Here is a 20138-nt window from a genome sequence, read left to right as displayed (position 1 = left end):
ACTTCCTGGGTAGTTTTGTTCTTTACTGGAAATAACTTTTAAAGGGAATATTTTCTGCATGATTTTTTTTTCTATTTTCTGTCCATTCTTGTTTGCTTGGGTTTTGGCTGAGCTGGCAATGGCAGTGGTGGTGGCAGGTCATGGTGGTTGGTTGGCTTTTAACTTTTTGCTTTCCTTGTTTTTATTTTTGAGACAGCTTTCTCTGTGTAATCCAGACAGGAGGCAAAACCATGATCCTCTTACCTCAGGCCCACAGTACTGGGATTCCCATCACACACCACCATGCCCAGCTCTGCAGCATTTGTTCTTATCTGGAAGAGGGGAGGAGGGAAGTGGTTTCTCTGGCTAGCTATACCTAAGGTTAAGCCTGAACTGCAGGCTTTGCTCAACTACTCCCAAACGTGCGCGTGCACACCTGTACACACACACACCAGAAGCTGGAGACAGGCCCTCTACGACACCAGGAGTGACAGAAAGCCAGCGTCTCAGCTCACTCTAGACTTCTGGGAAACACAGCGGCACCAAGTGGATAGTTCAGAATTTCCCGTATGGTAAACAGAGCAAGTTCTAAGGTGACTGAGGGATATACAGTTCCTTGCTGCCTCTGGTTTCTATCCCTAGTAATTGTGACCATCAGAACAAAGTTGGGCCTTGGGTAGCAAGCTATACCCAAAGAGAAAAGCAAAGGTGAAAGCTACAGCAATTAGTGAATGTGTCTGCACAGGTGTGGGTTTGCAGGTATAGTTTTGGGTTTCTGACTGGATTCTGCTCTTTTCCTATAATAATGCTGGTTAAATCTACAGGTTGGAATCCATTGGTGAGTAATAAAATCATAGGTCAGAACCATGCTGTATCAAAAGTGCCATGGACAGGATTACAAAGTAGCTCAAAGAATTATTTCATGAAACTTCTCAGTAGTGTGTGTGTGTGTGTGTGTGTGTGTGTGTGTGTGTGTGTGTGTGCATGTGTGCATGTATGTGTGTAGTATGTGTGTGTTGTATACATATGTATGTGGGGGGTCATACGTAAATGTGTGCATATGTGGAGGAATATTTGTGTATATAGGGAGATTGTGTGTATATGTGTGTGTGTGTGTGTGCTGGGTGTTCATATGTGTGTGGACCTGTGTATGTGTGCATATGCGTACCTGTGTGTGCATGACTCTGTGTGTGGTTATGTTATAAAGTATATATCTTGCCAGTTGTGATGACAAAACTATGAAAAAATGCTGCTATAGTTTCTGATAGAAAAAGGGTGTTAGTTTTGCCTTTATGAGTTTCTATTTTTGCTGTGTTCTCCTGGCATCTGGTTGCCTTCACTAGATGAAGTCAGAATAAATAAAGTGGCCTTTTCAGATCGTCATTGATCTATTGTATGTTTCTCATATTCATGTAATACAGTTAATAAATAAATTTTAAGTTCTTTGTGGTCACACGTCATATTAACAGACCACATTAATCTACATTCCATTGCTCCGTGAACACACGGGATGCTGAGCTGGGCTTTAAGCACTCATTTCCAAGTCACAAGAGCACCACCTGCTGGTGAAATGCTTACTTAGACAGGGGCGTGTTAAGAATCAACGAAGACAATACCAATTTTTCTAGCCAAAAAATGCTTAAACTGCAACCACATTACAAATATATTGAAATTTTGCCGCGTTTCTAACTTCATTTGATTCTTCTGGTAAGAGTCTTCGGTTACTTAGCAGCTAAAAGGACTGTGAACCCTTCCGGTTCTCCTGTAAGCTGCGCGGGTTTCAAGTTTCAGCCCCTCCTTGAATTCCAGTCTGCTGAGACTCCCAGAAGCATCCAAAATGGAGCCCTTCGCTGCCTACCCACTGAAATGTTCCGGCTCCAAAGCAAAAGTATTTGCCGTGTTGCTGTCTATGGTTCTGTGCACCGTGATGCTTTTCCTCCTACAATTAAAGTTCCTGAAACCGAGAATCAACAGCTTCTATTCCTTTGAAGTGAAAGATGCCAAAGGAAAGATCGTGTCTCTGGAAAAGTTCAAAGGCAAAGTAAGTTTGGGGATTTTTATTTCTGTTGTTCCTCGGCCTTGATACTACTTCTTTCGGTAGAGTTCATTACAGTCGTAAATTGGAATGCAGTCTTCAAAGCAATGTCGTTAGCTGTCCTTTTAGTTATCAGAGTTCTAAGCGCTTTTAACGTCCAACCCATAAAGCGACTATTTTTCTCTAAAGTTGCTTTCATTTGTGTGCGGACCTGATGCTGTGATCTAGAAGATGCTGTGTGGCTACGGCAAGATCGGCTAATAAAAGTGTTAGTTACGTAATCTACGTAATTTAAGTGTAGCGGTTTAGCCCATTCATCTGGGTTACGGTTTTTAATAGAGTTGGATCTGTTTAAAAATATGGAATCTATCAGAGGTTGTGTTCTTCCCAATGGTTTAGGATTTTAACTGCCTGAAGGATTTTTTTTTTTTTTTAATCTTTTGCTTCTCTTTCCGGTGGGTTTTTTTTTTTCTTTTTCCGGGAGGCTTCCCTAGTTGTAAACGTGGCTAGTGACTGCCGGTACACCGACAAAAGTTACTTGACCCTCAAGGAGCTGCACAAGGAGTTTGGGCCCTATCACTTCAACGTCCTGGCTTTCCCATGCAATCAGTTTGGAGAATCGGAGCCCAGGTCCAGCACGGAGGTAGAATCTTTTGCAAGAAGAAACTACGGAGTCACATTTCCCATCTTCCACAAGATTAAGATTTTAGGGCCCGAAGCAGAACCTGCATTTAGATTTCTTGTTGGTAAATATCTACCCCTGTCTCGATGTTTTTCATTCCTTTTCTCTTCATATATTATACATACATGTGATAGAAAAAAAATATATAGACAGATCAGGACCATAGTTTCTATTTCTTTTAAAATATTTTACTGGGAAAACTTCATAAAACCTCATTCTTGCAACTTTCTAGAAGTTATACATGCCTGAAATCGGCGTTTTAATTTCTTAAATGGTAAAGAATTCTACGGTGATATGCTTTTATTCCTTAGACATTCGAGTTGAAGACCTATGTGAGGCGAGGCCACAACTGCTCTATCATCATCTACTTAGTCTTTGGGGCAGTAGCCCCACCCCTAACTAAAGCTTCATGAGTATCTGTGGCTGAGTATCATTAACTGAGTATATCTTTATGTTTAATTTATGGTGCTCTTTTTATCTGAGACATTATTCTCAAGGTTGACCTGTTTTACCGGCATTTTGCTGAAATTCAAAGCAAAATACCATGCTTATTTCGGACTTATTTCAGAAGTCAGTCGTGTGAGCTTCCCTCTATAATTAAGCTAGCCATAGTCATCTATTTAAAGCACGAGTAACACAGCGAACAGGAACCCGTGGCTTTTCTTTCTGGGTATAGAAGGAAAGGTAGAGCAGGAGCTCTTGAGAGCTCCAAATATAATCTAAACAGGACTCTATAAAAAAAAAAAAAAAAAAAAAAAAAAAAAAAACTGTGACACCCAACTCACAGAACCAAAAAGGCAACAGTGTGTGAGGTTGTGCAATGAACTTAGACCGGGGAGAAGGGGTAGGAAAACCCAGAGGTCAAGTCCACTGATTCTGGAAGGAGGTGCAGATCTGCCTCTACCACTGACTGGTTACTCAGTCTCAAGTTCAGGCCCTCCATTTTTCTCATATGCAAAATGTGGGAGAAAATAATGCCCCTCTATTGGGGTTGCCAGGAGCACTGAACTTATTGAATCCATTTGAACACTAAACTAGACAAAGAGTAAGGGCTTATTTTAGTTTTAGTTACTGTACCTTTTCCATGAGACACATTTGCATTTATGTATATGAGTGGTTTCCCTGCATGTATGTATTTGTACATGTGTGCCTGGTGCCCAGGGAGACCAGAAGAGGGCATCAAATCACCTAAAACTGGAGTCACACAGTTGTAGTTGCTGTCACCTGTAATTGCTGGGAATCGAACCTGGGTCCTCTGCAAGACTAGTACTTAGTCTTAACCAATGAACCATCTCTCCAAACTACTTACTGTATCTTTTTCTCATATTCACCAATATTAGGGACACAGATCCAAAATGACATAAATGAAAAAGTCTACATTTATTACATAAAGATTTAGCAAAAGAATGTCATAATTTCTCAAAGTGATCATTTCAAATCCCTTGCCATTTTCAGATGTATAATCAATAACAATATTTAAACATTATTTCATTAAATGTGAAAAATCAATTTATACCTTCCTATTTCCAAAGAACTTTATATTTTAGAAATGTTAAAGACAGACTGGATATGGGCCACAAACCCCCTAATCCCAGTACTGGGAAGGTGGAGGCTTAGAGGATTAAGAGTTCAAGGTTAGCTTTGGCTTCATAGTGAGTTCAAGGTTAGTCTAGGCTATGTAGTGAATTTCAGGCCAGCCTGGGCTATACAAACATTGAGAACTAAATATTAAACTTGTTACGTTTTGCTGGGCTTGGTAGCATTCACCCACCTGTTAATCCCAGGATCCAAGAGGCTCAGTCAGAAGGGTGACAAGTTCAAGTCTAGCTTAGGCTACAAAGCAAAAAAAAAAAAAAAAAAAGTGTTTACATCAACAAATCTAAACTATATGTCCTGACTCTATATCAGTACAGCCATCTATAAAGCCAAGAATAGTGAAATCTGGTTATTGAATCCTTGAGCTCTGCTTTGTGTGCTTGTTTTATTTTGTTCATCATAGTATGACAATCCTAGAACCTGATTCTAATATTGTCACATATGCAGATGTAATAAAACTGAAAATCTTGACAAAGAATAAAAATAATGAAAACATATTCTGAAAATTTTAGATTCTTCCAAGAAGGAACCAATGTGGAACTTTTGGAAGTATCTGGTCAACCCTGAGGGACAAGTTGTGAAGTTCTGGAGGCCAGAAGAGCCCCTTGAAGCCATCAGACCTCACGTATCACAAATGGTTGGGCAAATGATTCTTAAAAAGAAAGAGGACCTATGAAAATGTCACAGTTAGTCCAGCACAACTGAACAGAAGAATGACCCTGGAGGATTCGGCCTCCTTTTAGGTTTTGACAAATATGGTACTAAAAGATTTTTTAAGGCCATCTCACTATTCTGTTGCAATGGATGTCCGCAAAATAGAAATGTTACCCAAACAGTAAAAAAAGAAAGGAAAGGGGAAGCTAAGAATCATGATGAAGTATATTGCTTTATCTGACCCGAAGGAACAATTTAGAAAGTTCAGTCACCAATATGCTTCAGTTTCCTGTTGTAACTTTCTCTAGGGTTGACCCTTATGGGAAAACTAATGTCCAAGGTCACTATGTGAAATGAAGAACACTGTGTGGGTGACATTTTTGAAGTAACTAACTGTAAGTGACTACATGTATGTAATAAAAGATAAAATTAATGTTGCAAAATATAAAATGCTTTTTTTTTCTTCAAGACTGGGTTTCTCTGTGTGGCTCTGGTTATCCTGGAACTCACTCTGTTGACCAGGCTGGCCTGTTTTTGCCTCCTGAATGCTAGGATTAAAGATGTGAGCCACTGCACCCTCCAAAGTGCAGACTTTCAAATCATTAACATATGTTTCTTTCACACACAGGTTTTTATTTGATTTTTTTAATATAGGTTTAAATGTTTTATTGGATCTGGCCAAATTGTTGCTTCTAAATGATTTGAAAACAGCATCATTTTCAGCCCCTCCATGTGATTCTTCTAGGATCAATTAAATTACATAATTAGTATGTTAGAATCGAGATTAGCCTTTAATTTTGAATAAAATCTGCCAAGTATAGGAAAAAAGACACAAGTATATGATCATTTCACCTGATTTCTTACAGGTTGATTTTGGCTGCTAATAGACTATATTGGCCATTTGAGGAGACTTTAATTCTGATACTCAAAACCATAAACACCTTCAGAGAGTCAAAACTCCAATGCAAAGATGATTGCAATCATATAAATTCTCAAATTCTAAAACCCGAACCTTTTGCAGAGATATTTGTGTGTTTTCTACCATAGCCAGGATCTTTGTGTTGTCAGCCTCGTAAGGAGCAAAGTGACCTGCCCAGTTGGCAAAGGTGAATTCCTACCCTGTGAAATGCTTTGTCATTGCATAAAAGAATTACATTCAGGACTGATATTTGTGTGTGGGAATACAGCCATTTACAGTTTGGCAGAGGAAGATAGGTGATTCTGTTTAGACCCTATGAAGGCAAGAGAAGGTATCTTTGTGGTGAGTTCAGTAATGCCACCACACTATACTAACAGTCTCAAAGAAACAAAACACATTCCCTGTGGCACTGCCTTCTGCTTCAAAGTGTATTTCTAGCCATATGGCTACTTATGTGTTTAGTGAGCTCTCTGGAATAGGTAGGAGTGCGGTGCCCATTAGAGGTGGCAAGTCTTGCAGTAATAGCCTTGGGAACGCTGGATTTGGGTGCCAGCAAATCTGGACACGTCTCACCAGCTGTATGACTTCTGGCAGGTCCCTAACTACTGTTAGCATCAGTCCCCTTACCTGTGAAGTGGAGGTCAAATGGAGCAAAAGGCCTTCCTGATTCTATCAAATGACATACTCACCATGGAAGCAACTAGAATTAACCTGGATTGTTGTCAGTGAAAAAGAAGCCATTGAAGTCTACCTGTCTTTGTAATTTACCCCAATGGCCTGTTAGCAATCTAAATTCTGGTTCTCTAGGACAATTTGACCAGGGTTCCCTCCCAGTGTTGCTTCCCAAGCACTATTGCCATGTACTCCAACTCGTGTCTTCACAGAGCACCAAAGCAGGAAGCATTTGCACATGCTCTCATCAGGCATGTGGACAGAACTGAGCCGGCTAGCAGCACACAGGCAATACAGACGCCACACTGCCAGGTGAATGGTCAATTGAACAGTGACCTTGACTGTCCCAGTGGGTGTGATTTATGTCCTCATCACTTCTCCCCAAAATAAAAGCTTTCTCTCCAGGTCTGGTTGCCTAATCCAACCCATGACCTTGACAGTAGCCAGTCTCCCCTTGCAAGATGGCAGGCAGGTAAGGCTATGAAAGCTCTGTGAATGACCTGGACAGGAACTCGAGTCCATTTAGAGTTCCCCAACACTCAGCTGATAAGCCCTGAAGATAGAGAAGAGCTGTTTGCCTGTGTACTCATAACTCAGTGGTCACACTTATCCTTCCTAACTGGAGCACTGCTCCCCAAGTACAGACCACTGAAGGATGCGGAATTGTGTAAAAAGGTAGTTAGCTGTCATCTTCAATGAAAAATAAAGGTAATTGCATGTACCTTCAATGAGTTGAGTAATTCATTGACTAAATTTTGTTTTGGTTTTATTTGAAGGGTACAAAGGAATACTCTATACAAACTTATCACCTATTCATGACACACAAAACAGTAGAAAACATTGGGACTGAAATTAATATAAATTTTTACCTCTTTCTTTTTTGAGACAGGGTTTCTCTGTAGCTTTGGAGGCTGTCCTGTAACTCACTCTGTAGACCAGGCTGGCATCAAACTCACAGAAAATTTCACCTCTTAATGCATAACAATTATAGTGCATCTATAACATGTGTATATATATTTATTTTGTAAGAAATAAACTGAGTAATTTTATATGTAGCTTGATATAGATGAATACCTTATATGTGTATATATAGCAACAGGCTCTCTGGAAAAGGAATCCTGACTTGCAGATGCATAATTTCATAGCCTAAATGTTCTCATGTGACCAATGTCAATCTACCAATGGCTTAGTGCCTAGCTTGCATATTTTCTGAAATTGTAATCATTGCATCAATCAGCGGGAGATGGCTCCAGTAAACAAAAGTCACTAAAAACAGATTTGATAAAGGTGTCATAAGGTGGGCTGGAGAGATGGTTCAGAGGTTAAGAACACATGGTGACTCATAACCATGTATAATGAGATCTGATGGCCTCTTCTGGCATGCAGGCAGAATACTGTATATCTAATAATCTTAAAAAAAAAAAAAAGTGTCATAGGGCTCCCCAAGGAGAAAAGTCTACATTTCAAATGTATCAAATATGCTTTTCTTATTATAAATGAGCTCTTTTGAGAGGGTACATAGATGTGTGGGCATGTGTGCAGTTTCTGAATTATGAAATGCTGTGTAATCACAGTGAAGACTGTTGGCCTAACAACACTGTCTATAGATAACCTCAAGTAGGAAAATATGCTAATAAAAGAAAAGGGGTAGAGTAGGAGAAGAGGGAAGAAAGAGATGAGGCAGAAAGGAGGAGGAGGAAAGGAAAGGAGAAGAGAGGGAACCCAAGAAGGAAACCAAATACAGTATTCTGTTTTATTTTTAAATATTAACTGTATTTTAAAAGTCTGCCTTGTGTAAGTGGAATCCCTGAGTGATCCCAATACAAAATATGCTAATAGTGTTTCTTTGAAAGAAAAATGACCTGCCTGCATAGAGTTGGTAAAGGGACACTGTCCATATTTAGTCCTCACACTGACTTGCAATAAAATTCTATTGTTTTGCCTACAAATGAATCCATCCAACTCTTCGCTTCCTCCTCCCAGACACAGCTAAGGGATTATCCTTGGGGGTTGGGGTAAACAGAAGCTAGAAGCAAGGAATTGGGAAGCTGCCTGGGCTAGCAATGGGACACAGCTCCACCCCACCCCCCACCCCCCACTGTGAACAGCACAGTAGCTTTCCCACAGGCCACGGAGTCTGCTTCTAACTCCGGCTGATAGTTCCCTCTACTGCTTCCTTCACTCCCCCGTGTATATCCCTCCCTTTCACTCACAGGGTTCCTTCACTTTCCTTCTTGTACCCTCTTTCACTCACACCCCCACAGAACCATTACATTTAGTAGTTCACCTTTTTTCACTTACGTTTTTTCTTTGCATTTGGTTTGGTTTGGTTGGGGGAGGGGAGTGTTTGTTTCCTTTTGTCTGCCTGCCTGCCTGTCTGTCTGTCTATTTAAATGGGAGTCTCATAAAACCCAGACAGCAGACTGGCCTCAAACCATCTGTTATGTAGCCAAGGCTGCCCTTAAACTCCTGTAGCTCCTGTTTCCACCTCCTGTGTTGGGATTACAGGTGCAGTCTGCCATGCCTGGTCTCTTATTTTTTTTAATGTATTTCTTCATTTTTTCCTTATTCTCAGATCTCATTTCCTTATATTGATTTCACTCCATTCCTTTCCTCCTTTCTCATCAGCTCAGTAAGCAAAACTAAAGAACAGCTTTAAATACATGTGCTTGTATAGGGCCCTGTGTTACATCCCCAGCACTCCAAGTACATCCAGGAGTATTGAGTACAGATATGGATGGTTTCAGCACTTGCTCTTCAATTAGAAAAATAAAACACAAAGCCTTCTAAATTTAGCAGATTTTATTTTTATTGACAGGTCAGTAACTAAAGAAAAAATGCTCAAATTTAAATTTTTTTTAAAGATGAAAACGTGATAGATCAAAGTGCTGAGAAGTGATTGCTGAGTACTCAGCTCTAAGGGAACATTTATATGACATTACACATATATATGCATAATATGTATAGTATATAAGCCCACATCTATTTCAACCCCTACACGACTCCAGGGACATCATTGAAAAGGGCAGAAGGAATGCAAGCCAGAGGACAAGGAAGAGTACTGAGACACACTCTCTTCTGCTCCACAAGTCAAATGGCCTCCCACAGAATGCAGACGTATTTTAAATAGTATCTGTGGTCAGGTCTTCCCTCTTCATGAACTAGATCTCATCTTCTTCCAATTATTGTAAACCAATATGCAGTATTGTCCACAAAATAGGAGAACTGAGTTAAGTCTTCCAAATAATTCAGCTCATCCCCCACATGCCCAAAATATCCCAAATTTTCTAGATACTTCAAGTAAAATGTTATTGTTTGTGGCTCATTTTAAAAATTAACTCAACCCTCCCCCTTCACTTGGTGTACACACAAGGTGGGTCATGGAGACCCACTCTATTGTCATGTTATGAAACTGATGGTCCCAGAAGGATGTAAAGATTTAGTTGAAAACCTGAACAAAACACGAGGCTTTCTATTATAGCCTAAATCTTGTATTCAAAAGACAAACGCATAACTTTAAAAATGCTTTAATCAAGCCAGGACTCCAAAACTAATGAATTTTTAAAAGTAATTATAGTGCTTTCATTACTATAAAATCTTTCCATTGTACTATAAATCACCCAAGAATAATAAAAGCTGTTATCATAAACAGTGCCCTTCTTCACGGCAAAGCAAACACATGGATTATAAATGTAACAGCATTCTCACGTTGACTGTATGTGCGACAGGATAGCAGTTGCATGTTAGCTGGTGCCTTTCACATATTCAACCAGCTAACAATACACTGCCAACCCGTCACACACAGGTGGGCCAGTGCACTTCATTAACATGAAGAATCTATCCAGAAGCAAGTGGCAGGGTGGCTGTGGCTGCTGACTTGACCCAAAGCAGCCAGCTAACAACACACTGCCTACCTGATTCTGGCGAGTGCTGATTTTCACTGAGGGAGTCACTGAGGCTAAATTTGTAACATAAAGCATGGCTGCAGAACTGCTGGAATGTGGTGGCAGAAATGCAAAGAAAGGATAACTTGAGGGAGTTATCCTTTCTCTCTCTTCCACCAAGTGAATTCTGGGGATCAAACCCTGGTGGGTAGGATTAGCAGCAAGTGCCTTTACCGGCTGAGCCTTCTTGCCAACCCCAGAGCTCTAATCTTAATAGCTACACTGAAGAGAATTTATTCAGAAACCTTGTATTCGTTTCTCCTAAACTATAAGAAATAAAGTTTATATTTCCAAGCTATAAGCATGTAAAAAAAAAAAAAACTTAAGAAACTTTAAAAAAAAATTTTTTGAGACAGGTTTTCTGTCTAGTCCTGGCTGTCCTGGAACTTTTGTCTGTAGACCAGGCTGGCCATGAACTCGGAGATCTTCTGCCTCTAAGTGATGGGATTAAAGGCTTGCACCACCACCTCCCAGCTAAGAACTGTGAATTCTTATACTTAGGTTTTCCAAATTAAAAGTTTAAATAAAGATGTTATTATAGTAAAAATGAATTAACAGAAGTTCAATTGAATTAGGCAGTAAAGTATCTAGAAGATAAAAATAATTTGGGCAGGGAAGATAACTGATAAAATGTGCATGGTGGATCAATACTATAGTGTTTAAAGATTGTAAGGGCTTTTAAATGTCATTTCTTTTCCATTATGGGTGACATTAGTCACTGCATTGTTAAAGTTCAGCTGTGTATTTAATATTGAGTGTCACTGCTTGAATATAGAAAAATGCATAAATTGTCTAGAAAATCTATTCAAATGGTGAAATTAGAACTTCGTATCTATGCTTAAAAGAAAGTGAGCTATTTGGCACAAAGAGCAGCATGGTAAATGGTAATAGAGATGAGAGTCATATGACCCTTTTTCATCAATTAAAGAAGGTACAGGGAGGGGCTGGAGAGATGGCTCTGAGGTTAAAAGTACTGGGTTGCTCTTCCAGAGGACTCATTTTGGATTCTCAGCACGATGGTTGGCCTACAACCATCTGAAACTCCAGCTCCAGGGGATTGGAAGCCCTCTTCAGGACTCCACGGGCCCCAGGCACGCAATTGGTGCACAGAGATACTTGCATGGAAATATACATAAGATAATAAAAGTGATTCTCAAAAGAACACTTTTTAAAACGAGAGGAACTTTTAAAAGTTTTGGATTGGGGCTTTACAGGGGAGAACTACTACATTGGATCCCGTATTTAGTGGCTGCCGTGAGTACACCTCCTGATCCACCAGATGGCACCATTTCCGCGTCTTTGCATGCTTCTGAGTGTAGCAGAGGGTAGTGCAGCTAGCAACTGTCGGATTGAAAGTCCAACAGCCAGCTAGCAATGCACTGCCTGCCTGACTCACCCGTGCTTCAGTCTCTGTGGAGACAGAAACTAGGAAACACCGGCCAACCCAGTACAAATGGCTATCAACAGTTGTGAGAATCTGCTTCTTAATAACTCTTAAGTAGATTGCGTAGTTAAAGGTTTTTGGTTCTCCTGTTTTCAGACCACGCCAACTTTCTGCAAATGCTTCTTTAGCAAGAATTAGTTTGCTCAAGGTCCGGATGAAGACACCAGAAGGGCCAGCCCCGAACACTCACCTTAGGGGAACTTTGACCTCGCTGCTATTTCACGTCATTGGCGAACACCTGCATGACATTCTCCTTTGAAAACAGATTAATATGAAGGGAGAAGATTCTTTAGAAAAGTCATAAGGGGTCGGGGAAATATTTTTCTGGATCCTGAGCTTGCCAGGCTACACTCACTTCACTCACTCACTCACTCACTCTAAAAGCAACCGGGCACCACCAGAGTATAAATTTCACACAGCTCAAAATTTAAAGCAGGCTGTAGAACTTCATGGGATTTCTTTGTCCTGAGCGGGTATAACAAATTGTACTTTACTCAAGAAGCCCCTTCAGAGGCTTTCTTGGGCCAAGAAAGAAAAGGATGGTACTCACCCATAGCATCCCTTCCTCGGTCCCAATCCTCCTCCGGGCGGTGCGCTGCTGTTTCCACCCCATCTCCAGGTGAGTGCGCTGTTCTGGAGTCTGCTTCCCAAACTGCTAGAGCCTTACCCCCACCCCTTCTCCACCCCCAAGCCCACCGAACTTCCCCTCCTACCTCTGCATCCCCGCTACTCCCACCGCTCCTGGAGCATATTCCCCAGGGTACCCTTTAAAAAGCCCGCGGGGCGGCAATCCAAGCGGGAACCCCCACCTCCGCCCCGCCATAGGCCAGCGCTTCAATGACGTCAAGCCTAGGAGGACTTCCCCCGCGCGGGAAGTCGGGGTGCCCTCTTCTACCCGTGGCCCCGCACTAAGCCTCAGTGGCGCGCGCCGCAGCGCCAAGCTTTGCCGCGAGCAGTGGCGGGCCTGAGCCCCTGCCTGCCGAGCGCCGCCTCCACCGCAGTCGGCGGGTAGAGTAGCGGGTTTTGGGAGTTCACCTTTAATCGGTTGTCAGAAACAAAAACATTTGGTTCTAACGGACTCTAATCCCTATCAGCTCCTCTCTCTCCTCAAACTCAAGAAAATGTTGACGGGTATCTAGGCTGCTGAGAAGGGGAAAACATTCACATATCCATTCAATAAATTATCTGCACTATCCGCTTTGGGAACTGGCCAAGTTCTCTGGCTGGATCTGTGAGCTACTTCCTCAGGAGGCTTGTGAGAGGGGAAAGAGTAAAGGACCTCACAGTGAAGAACCGGCCCAGGACTGAATTGATGGTGGAGTTGCTGGAGGGGCCTGGGAGAGCCTGGAGAGGACTGACAAGGAGCCAGATGGGTTGTGCGGCCTTGGCTGCCATCTGAGCTGCCAAAGAAGCAAGCTGTGCCATATGGCAGGAGGCTAAACTGTCTGAGAAACCTATGAGGTCTAGCAGCCGACTTCTCGCCTCTCATAACCTCATCCCAAATTAACATCAGATTGTATTTTATTCTAATACGTTGGTCTGTGCATTTTGGGAGTAGGAGATTCATAGGCATCAGACAGATGTTCAAATAAATCCACTCTAGTACTTTTGAAAATTCACTCGAATGCTTTTAAAACAAGAAATACCGGCTTCGCGGCAACCCTGTCCCCCTCCCCAACCCCCAAAGGGTGCAGGTAACCTAACCCTCAAGATTTATTTGAAAGCATTAAAATATCTCTTACCCGCAAGAATTCTTCTCTTGCAGTGTATTCAAATGCTTAGTCATTCCAAGTCCCAGTAAATCCTTTCCACAAACATTGAGACTAAAAGTGGACCATCATTGCATGAGTCAGGGAAAGATTGTTAATTCAAATGATGGGGGGGGGTGTTGAAAATGTCAACCAAAATTAGCAATATATTTTTATCTGCTCTATTCCGTTTTTAATATTTTTACATTTACCCATTTTATAGGAACAAAGAAGTCATTTTAAAAACATGGAGCCCATATATCCGTGTGAGTTTTCTTAGAATCCAACGTCTTATAAGGACTAACTGAATTATTTGCTTACAGTGCAGCTGTCAGTCTAATAATACATTTAGACACTCATTCCACAGTTACACAGCCCCCAAATGCCCTTTTCTTTCTTGTGTGAAGCAGGGAAATATTATCCAAGTTCCTTTAAAATGTTATTGTGCATTTAGGGGCTGGGGATTATAGCCTAATGGTGGAATGTTAAACCAGCATACAGGGGACCCTTAAGGTTCAATTCCCAGTGCCACTGCCCCCCTCAAGTGTTATACAATTGAATATTCAGTAAAATTTAACATCAGAAAGATAGAAATAAGTTTATCCTTTAGTACCACAGTAATAACTATTACACTCAGAGGTCCAGAGTGCTTGATTTATTGTGTATATGAGAATATGTGCCCTCCAAAAAGAATGCGGTTTTTCACTGAATAAATCTGTCAGACAACACTTGAATAATCTAAAATCACTGTAAGATCCTACTGGTATGATGTGCTGGGACATAATCTCAATTCTGAAGTATTCCTGATCAAAAGGTAAAATCTCAATTTAATGATGTGGGTTTGCCTAACAAGTAATTGACCAGTAGAGCCTCTCTGCCTCTTTGGCACCCCACACCCATCTTCTAAATGTCATTCTTTTAAAATTGTTTAATCATGTGGTCATTCTGATTTTTAAAAAAAACTTTATGGTACTCTGTTTTTAGAGAGAAATGGGGAAAATCTTTAGAGAAATGTTTAAACGTGTAATTGGTAATAAGTGATTCAAACGTTTGTGTGCCTGTATTTTCCCAGAGTGGGACTTTTAGGATGTGTGTGATACAAAAGCTATGAAGAAGAGGCTAGTTCGAAGTAAGGGGTTCAGAGTAAGGGGTTGACAGGAGAGATCAATGGGGGAAATTTGGCTTTGTTGGGGCAGGGTCTTGGTATTACAGTCCAGGCTGCCAACTCTCCGCAATCCTCCTGTCTCAGCCTCCCAGTGCTACTGGGACTACAGGTTTGAGAAGCCACTTTCAAAATAATTATCTACGTTTTACTTGACTATCAAATCTGCAGTTGCGGAGTCAGACAAAGGGGACCCAAGTTTCCCAAATGCACTTCTTTTCTCGACCACATAATTACACTTTGGGCTTTAAACCCCTCCTCTGGCTCCCAACCTCTTCCTTCCCACAAAGCTTGGCCAAGACTTTCCCCAAAGCATTTTTCACCCTTACTGCGCACGGGAGCTTGGGTCCCATGCAACTCCCTATATCAAATAAGATATCGTTATTAACAATTTTGCTTTTTCTGTGTTAAACTGCTTTCTCCGAAATACAAACCAGAGTTTTCCCCATCCACAACTCCAACCGCCGCCAACCCCCCAACCCCGCCAACCCCGCCAACCCCGCCAACCCCGCCAACCCCTCCAAACCCTGCCGCAGTTCCTCCCGCCAAGCTGGTCCCGCGCCGGCGGGCTCGCCTCCCGCTTGACACGCGGCGGCTCCCGCCCCCAGCTCCCGCCAGACTGGACCGTGCCTACTGGACAAAAGGGGCGGTTGGGGCTCGCTGTTAACGGTCTGTCTGGCACGCGCCCCTCCAGGAGGGGTTGGAAGAGCTGAGCTGGGGGTGGGGTTGAATTCCGGAAGAGTCACTCGGGTGGCTGGGTGTGGTGGGGAAGGCTGGATAGGCAGGGCTGAGGCTGCAGCTTGGGAAGAAGGAAATCAAGTCCCCTCTGAGACCTGTGCTCCTCAAAATGGCATAGCTCAAAACGTTCCACCAGTCAAGCTTAAAATTTTAAGTGCAAAGCTTGCTGCAGAGACTATGTTCTGTAATACAGCCTGCCACTCCGGTGTACAACTTTTTTCCCCACCCAGGTGTATTTTTCTGTCACTGCCTGAGATCTAAGGACAGGATCTGTCAGTTTACATTTTCTCCATTTATACCCCAACTAAAGAGGACGGAGAATCAAGCTTACCTAGTTTCCTTTATCAGTAAATTTTCAGTGTGTCAGGTGTGGGGGTCCCCATGGTGTGTGTGTAGAGGACAGAGGTCAATCCCTAACATTTCTCAGGAACTGACCACCTTGTTTCGGGGCTCAGGGTCTCTCACTGAGATGGGGGCTCTTGAATATTTAGGCTGATGGGCCAAGTGAGCCTCGGGATGCTCCTGCACAGGCCTCCTCAGGGCTGGGGTTACAAAACAGCTGATCCCTGCTTTTTATGTTGATGCTGGAGGTGGGACCTACTTCTTCAAGATTGCATGGCCAACATTTTATCTCCCAATCTCCCTGGTTTGTCTAGCTTGTAAAACACAGATAAGATAACTCTTCCTCCGACGATGAATTTCTTTATGTGTATTTTTTTCTTTAGATGGTTCGTGTATAAAATACTACCCAGAGACTCACCCACAGTTTCAAAGTGATGTGAAGCAAATATTAAACTGAGAACAACACTGTATTAATATAGTAGACAAAATCAGGTTATTTTGCTGACCCCCCCCCTCAAGAAACGCTGGATCCACAATGCTCTAGGTTGAAAAATCTATTTGACTCTAGTTAGAGAGGCAGAGGCAAGCAGATATAAGTTTGAGGGCAGCTTAGCCAACATAGGAAGTTCCAGATTAGCTAGGCCTACATAGTGAGATCCTGTTCAAAATCAACAAAACATCCAGGGATCCAAGACACTGTCTGTTGTATCACTGGGGAAATGGAACCTGCAGATTGTGTGTGTGTGTGTGTGTGTGTGTGTGTGTGTGTGTGTGTGTGTGTACAGAGTTTCTCTGTAGCTTTGGAGCCTGTGCTGGAACTCTTTCTGTAAACCAGGCTGGGCTTGAACTCAAGAGATCTGCCTGCCTCTGCCTCTGGAGTGCTAAGATTAAAGGTGTTTGCCATCACTGCCTGGCTGAAGTAATATGTCTTTAAAATGTGTTTGTGCAAAATTCCATCCTTATATTCAGCACCAAAGTACAGAAGATGTGTGACACACGGTAGGTAGCCAATATATCCTATGAATGGATTTTAAACTTCCAACCCAATTCTTTAAGTAAAATATACTAAGTCAGAGGAATCCATCTGGCTATGCTAGTACAATAATGATCATTGTTATGGTGGACACTTCACCCCAGCTCCTGACATCCATATACCCAAAGATCTGGAATGTTCTGGTCCAATTTCCATCCCAAGCCCCCTCCCCTCTTTCCAAATCCTGCTGCATCTCAGAAATCCCAACAAATGATGACCCCTCCCCAAAGATGCTCAAGGCATCTTTAAATATCACAGGGTATTTAAACTGTCCCCCAGAAAATAGACACATGGTTTTCCAGTCTGTCTTATCTCTTCATCTCCTGGGGAGGGAGGAGCTGGAAAGCCATCTGTGAGCATTGTAGCCATTAAATGTGGGCTTTTTCTAATTTGGTTTGATTTGGTCTGGTTTGGATTGCTGTGAGAGGCTTATCGGGGTGCAGAAACTTTTCGGTGGTGTCACTGGGGAGCGCACATTTAAATATGTTCCAGATCTCTACTTTCCAAGCAGTCTTCTGATTGGAGTTGTAAGCTACAGATTTGCTAGGAAAAGTAAGGGGCCCCGCTATAGATAGTGACACATTTCCAATTGCAAATCGGTTCTGGTTTGTTCACCAGATCCAAGCTTGGTTATTTTAGTGTCCTATAGCTGCTATGAGTTGAGAATAGTTCTGGAGAAATAAAATGGAACCATGATGAAAAGAACAGGCCAGACACTACTCCTGCTCTGCCATTGACTTTGCAGGTCTAGTTAGTCCTCTCCCAAATCCAGTTACTGATTAAGATTGAGCAGACAGAGGGAGTTAATGTGCTTTCTACTTACGTTTGGTCACAGTCCACAAATGACCAAATTTTGTTGACAGCCCACACACAGAGAAGAAAAGCTGGCTTCACAATGCTAGATTGAATGACAACATATACGACATACCTAGGAAGTTTTGTCTGGGATCACAGTAAGTCACCCTCTAACATATTTTGGCCATGAAAATGAAGTCCCCCCCAAGAGTAACCAAGAAACATGTAATAGTTTAAATACAAGTTTCAGGTTCTGAGTTTTGATATTTCATTTGTAGCCTAATTAATTAGCCTAATGCTGCTTCATGTATGCTAGCAGGAGACACAAGACTCATGAGTCAGAGACAAAACAGCAAAAGCCATAAGCATCCCATGTCCATTAACTCAGCTTGCCCCCTAAATCCCACAGGGATGAGGCAGAGCCGGGTCCCACTGTGGATTGCACTAGAAGAGGGAGTGCTTAGCACAGAGAAACTACTGCTTTTACAGCAAGCAGAAGCGAAGTTGTTCTTTGTCCCAGGGTACTTCAACCTTCAAGATGGCTTGCTACAATTGAGCATGATGATGCAAACCTGTAATTCAAGCACCTTGACCTCAGAGGCAAGAGGACTGTTGGTTCAAGGTCACCCTTAACTACATAGCAACAAATTCAAGGCCAGCCTGGACTACATGAAATTCTGTTTGAAAGAGGAAAAGAAACCCTTAAAAGATGGCTTGTTGCAAGTCAATTCTAAGAAATGGCCCAGAAAATAGGTAGTTTTACCACATCCATCCAGTAAGGTATGTGGGAAAGGCAGAGAGCTAGCAGGCGTGAGTTCCAAAAGTCTGTAGTGCTTCTGCTGCAGTGTCTTGTGTTCTACACACATGTTGCCTTTCATCATTAAACACTAACAAATATGGTATATGGTTCAAAGAAGAATGCCAGGAGAATGCCTTACTAACTTTGCTAAACGCTGCTTATTGCTTTGGACTCTGTTCCCATAACTATACTAGGAAACTTCAAGACACACAGAGAGCTGTGTGCAGAGAGGCTTGAGTGCAGTGAGTTCCTCTGTGGTTCAAAGACACAGTTTTCTTTATAATCCTGTCCTTTTGGCCCACTAATGCACAAATTAAAGGAGAAAATTTAACCCAGCATACCATGATATAGTCAGTCCCCTCTAATGGAGATTAAACCAATATCTTTAGCTATTATATAGGGACAGCCCTAAAGTCTCATTTGAAAAAAATAAGTTTTGACCGTATCATCCCACCAACATATGTTAGAATGTTGAGTGCCATCCACGTGTTTTGTTTCAGCCTGCTGTTTGCTATCAGATGCCTTGCTCATCACTTTCAGGTGCATCATAGAGCAACCAGAAGCACCAGTCAGAACTAGAATCTTTAGGTAGCCCTGGGTCTATGCACTCACTTCTATAAACCCTCCATTCACAGACTGTTATGAGCAGTCAGCTTCCAGCACTGATCTACACAGAGACCTGCCTTTCTCCATGTTGTGATTTCCTTCAAGTTGAAAATGTGTCCCTGTGTGATGTCCAGCTTACATGGAACACATTTCAGAGATCCTCATGTTTCGTTCATTGTTCAACTTAGTTTCATTTCTGTTCCTGAGATAAAATGTCCAGACAAAAAGCAATTTAGAGGGAAAGGGGTCTGTTTTAGCTTATAGTTCCAGATTAGAGTTCATCACTGTGGCAAAGTAAAGGCAGGTACTTCAAATAGCCAGTGACATCACACCCCTATCAAGAACAGAGAGAAAGGAACATTTGCATGCTCGCCTGCTTGATTTCCTTGCTCCGCCCACTTCTCTTCTTTCTCACAGTTCAGGATGCTCAGCACCTGACCAGCGAGTAGACAGTCCATGCTGGGCTGTCTTCCCGTGTAAACTAAGATAACCTCCCACAGACCAATCCGTAGTAAACCACCCCTCACAGAGATTCTCTTCCCAGGGGACAACAACTAAAGTCAGCTATCACACTTAAGCAATGATGGAATTTCTTCCCTTAACTGCTTATGATAATATGTCTCCACATATTATCATATTATCTTTGCAAATTTGCTAAGTTACCACAGTGCACTTAGTCATCAGCAAAATTGATAGCTTTAGTATCTCACTTCTGACTTGATAGCTTGGTATCATATAATGGAGTTCAGGACAGTTCCAACCCCAGCTTTTCCTGTTCCTGTCTGAGTCCAGGCCCACTTCCTTCATCTCAAGAAATCAAGTAGCCTACCTGAAACTCTGAGACGGTGTGGCATGAGGGTGCATGGAAGGAGGAATAACCAAGGAGCCTGGTATGAATCTCAAGGGCTGAAATACAAGTTGAAAAATATTCTTCATATTTTCTGAGTTACAAAAGAGGCTACCATTACTTCCCGACATTTTAGTCTTTTA

The 20138-nt window shown here is 42.1% G+C and overlaps 1 protein-coding gene and 1 non-coding gene across 4 annotated transcripts; one reads left to right on the top strand and one right to left on the bottom strand.

Annotated features, from left to right (window-relative positions):
* The first annotated feature begins 1599 nt into the window (after positions 1 to 1599).
* On the top strand, positions 1600 to 5414 carry Gpx8 (glutathione peroxidase 8 (putative)). 3 transcript variants are annotated; one of them, XM_027401447.2, is made up of 3 exons: positions 1616 to 2020; positions 2496 to 2760; positions 4805 to 5414. In XM_027401447.2, exons 1-3 carry the CDS (start codon positions 1817 to 1819, stop codon positions 4966 to 4968), a joined length of 633 nt encoding a protein of 210 aa, XP_027257248.1. In that variant the 5' UTR covers positions 1616 to 1816; the 3' UTR covers positions 4969 to 5414. The 3 variants fall into 3 exon arrangements, with proteins under 3 accessions (XP_027257250.1, XP_027257248.1, XP_027257249.1); XM_027401448.2 differs by having other exon boundaries at positions 1817 to 2020; positions 2499 to 2760; positions 4805 to 4968; XM_027401449.2 differs by lacking the exon at positions 2496 to 2760 and having other exon boundaries at positions 1600 to 2020.
* A 4837-nt stretch (positions 5415 to 10251) lies between these two features.
* Positions 10252 to 10342, bottom strand: Mir449a (microRNA mir-449a). The gene has a single exon (NR_162744.1). It is a non-coding gene; the product is annotated as a microRNA mir-449a (primary transcript).
* Between the last annotated feature and the right edge of the window lie 9796 nt (positions 10343 to 20138).

This window comes from Cricetulus griseus, chromosome 2, assembly GCF_003668045.3.
Source record: "Cricetulus griseus strain 17A/GY chromosome 2, alternate assembly CriGri-PICRH-1.0, whole genome shotgun sequence".
Lineage (NCBI taxonomy): Eukaryota > Metazoa > Chordata > Mammalia > Rodentia > Cricetidae > Cricetulus > Cricetulus griseus.
Note: the sequence above shows the minus strand (reverse complement) of the source record. Positions and strands in the feature narration are given on the sequence as shown.